The sequence below is a fragment of the Quercus lobata genome, chromosome 8 (genome assembly GCF_001633185.2).
Source record: "Quercus lobata isolate SW786 chromosome 8, ValleyOak3.0 Primary Assembly, whole genome shotgun sequence".
NCBI lineage: Eukaryota > Viridiplantae > Streptophyta > Magnoliopsida > Fagales > Fagaceae > Quercus > Quercus lobata.
Window position 1 is genome coordinate 30,534,953 of NC_044911.1, and position 11,456 is coordinate 30,546,408.

General features: G+C 37.2%; 1 protein-coding gene across 1 annotated transcript; it reads left to right on the forward strand.

The window, feature by feature from the left end:
* Positions 1–9: 9 nt before the first annotated feature.
* On the forward strand, positions 10–6,028 carry LOC115956719 (serine/threonine-protein phosphatase 7 long form homolog). The gene is made up of 5 exons (XM_031075022.1): positions 10–644; positions 818–905; positions 4,028–4,426; positions 5,421–5,928; positions 6,018–6,028. Exons 1-5 carry the CDS (start codon positions 10–12, stop codon positions 6,026–6,028), a joined length of 1,641 nt encoding a protein of 546 aa, XP_030930882.1.
* Positions 6,029–11,456: the final 5,428 nt, after the last annotated feature.

An 11,456-nucleotide genomic window follows, 5' to 3' on the forward strand; every position in this document is an offset into this window, starting at 1 on the left:
GTTCCTAATATGGAGGTCGACCACGCCTTGATCACGGCGTTGGTTGAGCGGTGGCGTCCGGAGACGCACACGTTCCACTTACCCCATGGAGAAATGGGTATCACCTTGCAAGATATGGAGGTGATGCTGGGGCTTCTGGTGGATGGGTTGCCTGTCACTGGGAAGACAGACTACAAATGGAGTGAGCTGTACGAACAGTTGTTGGGCCATAAACCTCCACCCCCGATACCAAACTCAAACAAGTCTACCCTTGCTGGGGCGAGGATAAGATACACCTGGCTTGATGCACAGTTTGTCAATCCCTTAGTTGCGGACGCTTCTGACGAAGTCGTGCAGCAACATGCCCGCTACCACCTACTTGTACGGATGGGGGCCCTCTTGTTCATGGACAGGTCTGCGGACCGGGTCTCACTGCTGCCTCTGCAGTTGCTCAACCCAGTCAGCAATGCGAGACGGTATAGCTGGGGTAGTGCAGCATTGGCCTGGCTGTATAGGCAACTTTGTGGTGCATCGAAGAAGGATGCGATGCAGATTGGAGGAGCACTCTTGTTGGTGCAGCTATGGGCCTATTCAAGGTTCCCACAATTATGCCCTGTTGTGAGGCCGCCTCTACCGCCAGTGCACTCAGGGCCCCTTGCCATTAGGTACGTTCATTGAGTTCTCGTTATTTGTCTCTTTCATATAATTAAAAATATGCCAAACTAACAAACGAAAAGAAACTTATCAATGCTTAGTATATGGATGTGAAATATAAAAGCAAAGTTTGTTAAATGTAAGGTTCAGTAATGAGCATTTGTCGACACCTCATGTTTGGTAGGTGGAGCGGGCCAAAATGCACCGCAGAGCATGCCACACACGTCCTTGCTGCGTACCGGGCGTCACTGGCTACAGTACGGGCCGAGCAGGTATTCGGTTAATTTAGTTTGAATTCTTATGACCACGTTTCCCTCAATTCTTATGACTACGGGCCGAGCACGTTTCCCTCAAATGCACCGCACATGCTTTTATTTTCGTTTCCCTCAATTTTTATTTTATTTTGAATTCTTGGATTGTTGTAGGAATGAGTTGATTTCATAATACCATCCAATCATTTTGTTTGATACTTGGATTTCCATCCCATCATTTAACTCAATTGGAATGTCCATCGTGAAGTACTTCACATTAGAACTTCCATTTGTAGCACCTGCATGAATACTTGCTCGTCCTTACATAAAGTAAAACAAAAGTAAAAAATTCTTGAATGTTAAATCAAAGGGTTTTTTCCAAATTGGGTTGGATTGAAGGGTTTTTTCCAATGCAACCCAACTCACATGACTCAGGTTAAGTTGGGTTAAATCAATGGGTTATATATAAATTTAGTCATATATATATAAAGTAGAATTTGGCTATATTCTTCATTATGTACGGAAACGTTTGTGATTTACACCGGAAAAAAAAAAAAAAAACACAGAATAAATTGTCCCTTTTCCAAGATGTTTGAAGCATGTGCAACATGCGCAAAAGATTGAGCATGAAGTCTTGGTTTAGTGCAAGACAGTTGGTTCAAACTTGTGTTGCAACCAAAAAACAAAAACTCCACCAATTGTTACAAATGTCATTAAGCTGATGCAATGAAGAGAAGACACACATATTGGATTATGTAATTGGTTATAATTCTTTTAGAGAGAGTTTGAATCTTTGATAGTTGTTATACTTCAATATTAAAGCTTTAAAATAGAAATTTTTTTTAGAACTGTTGAAGCTTATTAATATTTCACACCTTCTGGATTCGCTATAGTTTTGGTGGTTGACTTAGATATTACCACAATTATATTCCAGATTTTCGTTGAATTAAATTTGCTGAGTTAGAGCTTCTCTTCACTATTGTAATATAGTTGGCTGTTAAATCTCATAAAATGATAAAATTCTTTAAATTTAAAACGTTGGGAAAGCTGCAAATGTTAAACTACAAAAATTTTATCTAATTATTGTGTAATCATGACATGAGAGCAAAAATATAACCCCAATTTGCATTTTTGGCCTAAGTACAGAAACAGAGGGAATGATGACATTATTGATCATTGGCCCGTAAAACACATGATCACTTCTCTGGCTTTCATTGAAATTTGAAATTAAGCAAACTAAAGGATGGAGTTACTCTGCCTTGAATGTCATAGAGTGACCATAGGCTAAGCCATTGCCATAGCTTGTCCTTGTCCAATGCTGGATGGTTGTCATTGCTTGGGTCCACACTGTGAAATTTCCAAAATACAAAGCCATTAGTGCCCCCCCACTAGGAACTCGAGAGTCCAGGGTATAGGTTAAACCCTTGTGAGATTTGGGGTTGTTTAGGATGCCAGAGTGAGCACCGAAGATAGTCTCAATTGTTGCTTTGCCTTCAAAAACTTACTAATGTTTAGAGTTTATGCATTTCACTACCCCTGTGACAGAACATAGCAATATTTAGTATTAAGTGACCATCTAAGGTTAATATAAACTTTAATGTTATCTAAACATCCGTTTGGGATGTTCTAGTTGATGGTGTTTTCATAGGTAGTCAATGTGAATCTAAGCTCTTTACAATTCATTGGTGCCACTGGTGCTGCATGTGGTTTTAGTGTGTGAGCTCCATTTGGGCATAGATATAAGTTTCATAGGTACGATCGAACTCTCTTGGCTAGAAGTTTCATATGTACAATTGCACCAGATTACTATCACGCTCTACTTTAGTCGGTTGTTTTTGCATATAGTCTCAATATATGCTACAAATTTGATTAAACAAATAAAATTTGAGCTTGTACGGTTTGTAATTAAGCTTGTGAAATCACTTGTAATTAATTAATAAAATGTTATGAGCTTAAAACCATAGTTATTGCTCTGCCTAATAAGTAGACAATTTAGTATTTCTTCTTCTAACATAGGGGTATCCAGGATTACAAACATTGTTATTGTGATGCAAAAAACATTGTTACATTGTAAGTTATAAATTACCTTTGATGAATTGAAGGTTATATTTTTACAGTCTAGTAGAATACTGTTTGACTTCGATTTACGTATTCAAGTGGTATATTTTGAATATGCACAGCCTCAATTGTCTTCTTGGAAAACAATGGCCTAAGTTTAAAGAAACAAATAATTGTTAATCAGTGATATATGAGAAAACATAAAGACGCTTGACACATTACCTCTTGTTGTTGATGTAAATGAAAAGTTAGTTCGTGCTCCTTGCACCAAAGTTGGAGAGCACAATTTAATTGCAGCATGCAACTCCTTAAGTTGTCCCCACTTTAGCTGCCTTAATAGTCCTAAAATTATTAAAAGCTATGGATTATTAACGAGTACTTTATTCATATAATTTTAGAAGCGTGCAAAATATGCTGCTCACCATATTCTTCAAGAGGAATGTAATTTTAGACATTGACATGATTAGTTTGAGATAACTAAAAGGCTTACGTAATTTCCAACACTAAAATTTATAAGAAATATATATTTACATAGAAATATAATAACAGTATTTGATGAGGATTATACCATGTAATAATTTACATAGCTTCCATTTCTTGCAATATAAAGTGCTACTTGAAATGCAATGTCTTTAGTAGACCTTATAATAGTCATTTTGTTCTCATTCATTGAAACATTGTTAATGACTAATGCAATTAATGTAGCACAATATTTCTATTATGATAAAAAGATTTTGCGAAATCATCAACTTGGATTCATCTTACAGCCATAAGGATGCTCTAGTACCCTCCTCTAAGTTTGGTTCAGATTGAAAACCCTAGTATTTGATGGTGTTAGTTAGCTTTGAACCCTGTCCAGCATATGAACATGGGGCTGAAAATGGTGGACATGAACAACCTAGATCTTTTAATATTTTTTGCAGGTCAATTTTGTTGTTCTTTTACTTTCTGCCCAATAATCCCTGAAGATTTTGTGTACGACTAGAAGCAGACAGAAGATTCCATGCTTTGCATATTACATATCACAAACATAATGTTAAATTAGTATGATGTCTCACTATCACAAACATAATCTACTTATGCAGATTGTATGGGAGCCGTACACGCATACGCTAGGCTCCCTACCTGCGTATTGCACTGCTGGGCAGCATATTTGGAGGGCCGAGGTGCCGTTGATATTCTTTTGGATAGTGGAGTGGCATCATCCTGAGCGAGTCCTCCGTCAGTTTGGGATGAAGCAACCAGTTCCAAGTGTCGTGGATACGTCGACTACCCTTCACAAGATATCCCTTCAGGGTAAATGGGAGAAGAACTGGGAGGTAGAACATGATCCCTTTATTCGGCAATGGGCCAACCGAGTGAATGTAGTTCGCGGGTCCGATCTCCTAGACGATGATGATACGTATCTCGTTGAGTACATGATGTGGTACAATCGCCACACAAGGCGGTACATAACACCAGAGTCTGCGTATTGGGAACTCATGGTGAGGCAACAATTCCTATTTTATGGATGAAACCATTGTTGGATTAAATATCCTCAGCAGCTTTCTCTGTCATTTTGTTTTAAAGTCAAAAAATACTGCATGACATGTCATTATGTTTTAAAGTCAAAATACTGCATGATTTAAGTTGTTCATAACAAACTGAATTTGTCTTGATCCAATTTGTTTGCATGAGGAATGGTTAATGGGCAATGACTAATGATGACCACACCTTTGTTCATATAATTACATTCAACTTTTAAAAAGGGTGGGTTGGGTTGGGTTTTATTGTATTTTATTTTATTTTTTGTTTATTTTTTTTTGTTTTTGTTTTTGGTTGGCTTGTACTTTAAAATGGACGGTGCAACTCTGTGTAATAGTGATAAATTCACATTTCATGATAGTTTAGATAGCCTTTCCTCCAGGACTGATTAATGTATTACATATTCCTTGATAGATATTACCTCTAGGATTGGGAAGTCCCTTACTAAACTGTTGGTAGAATGCAATTCCCAACAGCTTAAAGGTCATTTAAAATCTTGCAAGTATGCAACAAGGAGATGTGCATTTATACTAGATTCAAGTATGATATATGTTCTAAGTTTTTGGTACTTCCCTTAATTGAAACTTGAAGCTTGCGTTTGATATTTTCAATTCATTTGATTTGGGCGTGTACGTTAGGAAATAATAACTTCAAAATATGTGTCCTGATTGCAATGTGATATTAATGAAGTTGTAAATCTGGTGAAGCCTAGATACAGAAGTGAAATTCTGATATTTTCACTTATGCTAAGATTGAACTTATGTACAACCAACTATACGTGTTTTTTAGGAGTATTATCTCAATGTTTAGATTGCATAGCGATAAACATAATTATAAGTAATATAAGGATTTCATTAGCTATGTTTGCTACTTTTTCTTTTGATTTTGGAACAGATTTATCCAAGTTTTGCATCATACTTGCGTTCTTGCTTTTATGACGCCCTTGTTTTGTAGGTTCGGACGATGATTAGGTCTATACCGAGGTGCGATGAAGGTTCTGACATGCACACTGACCTTACATTTACACTAGAGCTTGTGGAGGAGCTAGGCCGACTTAAATTGGCGAATGCACTTGCAGAAGCAGTTGACATTGATACACAGGCCCCAGTTCGTGGCGGGCAACGTGTTGGGTCTCGTGGGGGTGGACATCGTGGAGGTGGTCAAGTTAGTCGCAGCCGTACGACCGAGTCGGCTCCCATCTATGAGGAAGGGAATGAGGAGGGTGTAGAAGAGGCATGGCTTGGCACTGATTGGGTACTGTCTGATGACGACGGCAGGACATCGCAATGCATGCCTGGCGATGGTGCTGGGCCATCCCATAGCGTCGATCATCAGGGCACTGTTCCAGCCCACACTACATCCCATGGTGCTAGCATGGACTTTGAGGGCCCTCCTCGTATGTCGCCCCCAGTTTTCAATGGATCTGCCCATGATGGTGGATGCATATTTGTCCCCACACCAGGCATGCCCACCCCACCTCTAGTGCATGTGGACCCCACCATGTCAGCTCCATCTCAAACCCCCCATGGAGAGGCTGTACAGATTGAGCAGATACCGGCTGAGGACATTGAGCCGGTGGAGGCTTTGCGGAGATCGCGACGCCTGCGTGCGCATGCTCCCGATTGCAGGACCGGTGATGGTATGTACTTCGTCTACACTTCCCATCTTCTTGAGCTACTTGTACTGTGCATTTGATCGATTATGTTAATTTAATTATGCTGTTGTGTCTGATGAAACAGGTAAGATTAGACCTGTCAGGGCATATGGGCGGAAACGAAAAGATCATTAAATGCCTTAGTGTATGCTTATACTTCCTGCCTACCTGCCTATAGGTGACTGCATAGTTACGTTTCACTTTTCTTCTAAAGTCGTATTTTTTTTTTAGACCTAACTGCAATGGTGGACACAAAAAGGCCATTGAGCTGGATTGTCCTTGTGTGCTTATTCTTCATGTGTATAGGTGACTGGAATAAGTATGCAAAATGTTCTACTAATTGGGGAGAATCTTGGTGGCTGTGCATCTATTTCTGGATCATTGCTTGGGGAGAATACTGGCTGTCAATGTGTTTGTTGTCAAGAAATTGATATTTTGGAGAAAACCCATAAGGCATATTGTATTTATTGATGTATTAGGAAGTTTTTCTGCACTTGGAGTTTTGATTGCAATTTGACAAATGTCTGGATTGGTATTCATTTGAAGCCAAACTTTCTTGTGTTTTTATATGTTGTTAGCTACAGTAAAGTGGGTTGTAAGAGAGTAATTTGTTTTTTTATTTTTGTTATTTTTGTGAGAAACAAATGTGTGGTATTGTTGATAAGCAAGAAGAAGTAATTTGATACTTTCTGTAAAAGAGTTTGATGACCAAGTTTATGCGGATCAATGGCAGAACCAACTCCTTTGTAGCAAATCATTTATCCGAGTCTCTACAATGCTTGGCTAGGTATGTGTCTCTCTCCTAATTTTCTGATTCGCCTTCCCTACAATTCCTAGATTGGTACATCCTCCTTCCCATTTTCTTATTTTTAATCTCCTTTAAATCCCCTCCTCTCTAGAATGATTACATCTGTGTACATTTGATTACAAGTTCGTTAGTAGGAACTTTGGAGAATAGAATTTATATTTTTTTTTTCTGAGTTCTAGAGCAGCTCACAATATAACTTACCCAAAGCTGAAAACGGCAAAAATCTTAGTTATGTGTGCATGTTTTGTTCCTTTCGCTTCTTGGGGTTTGTAATTGTTATTTATCATTGTATATATTACCTTTTCATTTTGGTAGCAATTTGGGAACCCAATGAGAAACATTTAATTGATTATTGATTTTTTCATCAATTAGCCTTCTTATTTTATGATTTTCAGTATATATATATATATATATGTTGTGTGTGTCATTGGCCAATGAATCAAATCTTGTCCATCATTTTCTTTAATGAAATGATGGAGGCGTTAATGAAAAATTTGCATACTGTTTGAATGTTACTTTTATTGTTTGTGTATTGCCGTTTTTTGGGTTTGAATTATTATCTATGCTTACAAAGGTATATGCATTTTTCTCAATAATTTTCGGTTAGTATCTAATGTCTCCTTCACCACAGCACATTAAGACGTTGGAGAAGTGGCCAACCTTCAGAATCCTGGGAGGCTCATAAGGCAGCAATCCAAGCACTCATAAAGCTGCCTTCAGGTGAGCTTGTTACAGGTATAATATGATTCAGTAGATGACTGTTCTGCTAGATATTGTTTTAGATTTTGTTGGTAGTTGGAACTGGTTACATCAGATTGGAATGCATAGATCCAACTATGTCTTTCACTATGAACTTATGGGGTTCATTTTTATGCTACCACGATTTTAGGTTCAAGTGGTACAACTTTAAAACTTTGGAGAGGAAGCAAATATACACATACTTTTGTTGGGCATACAGGTATTTTTTCCATTTATTTGCCTTCATTGTGCTTTATATATATATATATATATATATATATATATATATCCTTATCTGCAATGTGTTGAAATCATGTGGGAATGAAAATAATTGTAGATTTTGCAAACTAACGATGCTGTAAAATTTTCTTCTTACATGTCTGTTTGGTGATCATCAAACATATTTACTTTGAGCTTCCTATAAGTTAGAAGTGGAAGAAGCATTTAATAAGACTTCTGATCTACAAGTTGGCATTAATTGACCAAACTGTTGACATGGGTAATCCTCATATGTTTAGTGCTTTACATGGTTTGATTGCTAAAAAATTTAGACATGATGATCCCTCTTTGTCTCCTGTGGAGTATTTGGTGGGAAAGGAATGCTTGCACTTTTGACGGAAGTGAGATTGATTCTTGATTTGAAGTTGCTCTTCCGGACTTTATCTAAGCGGACTAATGCTTCGACATTCATTACCAATCTGACTGGTTTTGTATTTATCTTCACATGATTGAGAGTTGTGTTATTTGCTTCAAACTTGGCTTTATAATATGACTTTATATATCATTGATAAAACAGATCAAATATAGGCTGATGCACTTGTTCTGAGGGGGATCAGTTGCACATTTGAGGAAGGGCACAAAATACGTATTGTTGGCAGAATTGGCAGTGGCAAGACCACTCTCATAGAGATGAATCTGTTTTGTCCAGTGGAGCTAGCTAGAGGGAAGATATAGTAATGTATCTATTGAAACCTGTAGTATTCCATGTAATGTTCACTTTTTATGTAACTTTTAAATTTTAAGTGTTCATTTTTTTTCTAACTCAGAATAATATTACAAGGTACATCATAATTTTAGGGTTTTATTTACTGTATTTGGGATTCAAGAACCTTTATATAGCTGTGTTATTTGTTTTTTTAGTTGGTTGGTGTCAATTTTTATTCATGGTCATTTTGTTCTGGACTTTCTATATTGTGGCTATTAAAATTTTCAGAATTGACTTGAAGAATTTAGATAATTTTCTAATGTTGGACGATTTATTATGTATGAATAATTCCAATCCTATCTTTTTTAAACTTTGAATTTTCTTTGATTGGTATGGATTGCAGTGAATCCTCCAACGAGGAGGATTTCCAAATCGTTCATGTAGAGGTTATGCAATTCATTGTTGTTTTTTACGTCATGTACATTCGTTAATCGTGGCTCATTGTGTATAGGCTGATCTAGCATTTTGTAACTACACAATAATGGACTGCAGTGAATCAAATAGACGGGGTACGACCAAAGTTGACTGAATAGGACCAAATAGAGTAAATAGAATGTAGTACACCGATTTTCCTAGAAACCACAGTGGACCGAATAAGACCAAAGTAGTCCAAAAACAAAAATAATAAGGTTATTTTTCCATATATACATATCTGCCAGTGAAACAATTGGAAAACGATGACACTTCTACTTAAAGCACACATGAAAGTAGTTACTTGGAAGTATACATATCTTACTAAATACCACAACAAGAAGTCGTACTTTTGCATTCATGCATCCGTACGTTGTCTCGTGGGTGCATCAACTTCATCATCCCCCACAACATGAGCCACCACTTCATTCAACATGTTTGCACTCAACGTTGCGATCCTCCTTGTGTGGTCACGCTCCTCAATGGCAACTTCCAACTGATACCTTAACAAAGTGTGCCTAATGTCTCCATTGCCATAGTTGGTTCCTTCGCTTTGAGAAGTGCTAGGTGGAGTTGAGGTTGATATGTTTGGAGTTTCCCACGATGTAGACGCACCACCATGCACGCCCATACCATTACCATGCAAATACTCCATGTATGCAGCTTCGGCTTCCCTTCGATCTTTATATGATTTGTGATTGGCGTTTGGGAATTTATGAACTTGTCTACTCGCATCTAGCCAACTGTCGTATATGCTTGGAACACGACCGTTAAACACAACATAGGTTCGTCCCATCCTGCTCTACAAACACGCAATGGTGGGAATTCTTTGCACTAGAATGTGGCTGCACCTTCTAACGTGTGAAGTGCGCTTTTGTAGAGGAAATGGGGCTAAAACTTGATTCTATAGAAATCGAGTTATAGCATGTGGAGTTACATGTAACTCGACTTCTTATTAACCGAGTTTCTGAAATGCCGTCATTTCAATATGTCTTGTCAACAGTAACTCGATTTATGTGGTATCGAGTTTTATATAAAATCGATTTCCTTAATATCGAGTCATGTTGTCCCCCTCCCCACATTTTAGAATCCATGCACGTGTCTGGCTCTATCTGTGTTGAAAACCTTCATTGTCTGGTCTCTGAAAAAGAAAGCCTATGAGGTGAACAAAGTTTGCTAACTCTTCTGCCATTTTCCTTGTCATTATTGCATCCTCACCAGGCGTGCTGTTGCTGTGGTCCCCTTCTTCTTTGTTCTGGCACATCTTCCCTGACAGGTATATATTCACTTATATAACTACTTATAATTGGATGAAACCTTCATAACTACTTATAATTGGATTGCCATTTTAGGGACAAAATGGGATTGCTTTCTACAACTGTCTTATTCTGACATTATGTGTGTGTATATATATACATAAATGTATGTATGTATAGATATATGTATATATAGACAAACGTACTTACCCATATCATAAGATGTATATGTGGCATTCCCAAATATATGTATATATATATACACACACACACACACACACACACACACATATATATATATATATACATGTATGTATGTATGTATATGCAAATATATGTAAATATAAACAAAGCTACCTACCCATATATGATCACATGTATATATATATATATATATACACACACACATGTATAGGTATGTTTACATATAATGTATGTGCTTAGGGCACCAATTTTTTGAAACATTTTGTTAGGAATTGCAAAAACTGTTAATGCATTGAAAATCCTGAAAAAAATTGTCCAAGAAACGATTAATTATTGTGTGCTCTTATGACTTATGTGAGAATAATCTTATATATGTGTGTGTGTGTGTGTGTGATAGTGACATTGTATACATATTGTTCCTAAATATGTCGAGTTTTATATAGTAATGTATATAATAATTATTTTTGAGAATTCTTCTGGGAAATATGTATATAATCATTCTAAATAAACATATATATAAACAAACATTATACGGTGAATTCATATGATGACATATGCATTCATTCATACATATTAACAATGATGTGTAATGTATACTGAGGTTTAAATTGTATGGCTCTTTCAGTTCTGAAAGGCTTTACTGTGTGGGTTCTGAAAAAGAAAGCCTGTGAGGTGAACAAGTTTTGCTGATCATGTATGCATTTTCCTACTCCATATTGCATCCTTACCAAGCGATATTACAAACACCCTGATTCTTTGTTGTGGCACGTCTCCCCTAAAAGGCCAATGTTTGTGTCCAAACGAATGAAGTGTGTACACCTATAATTAGGATAGCATCATAGTGCATCTGTAAAAGATTAATTACTGTTGCATTAACATAACCCCCTATCTTCTGCATGATAACCACAATTAATTGTCCTTATCCAGGTCTGGC

Bases quoted from the DNA above. Each gene is read 5' to 3' on its own strand.
- LOC115956719 (XM_031075022.1), top strand. From the start codon at position 10: ATGGAGGTCGACCACGCCTTGATCACGGCGTTGGTTGAGCGGTGGCGT. The intron at 645-817 runs GTACGTTCATTG...CATGTTTGGTAG, and splicing joins TCAGGGCCCCTTGCCATTAG to GTGGAGCGGGCCAAAATGCA. The intron at 906-4,027 runs GTATTCGGTTAA...CTACTTATGCAG, and splicing joins CTACAGTACGGGCCGAGCAG to ATTGTATGGGAGCCGTACAC.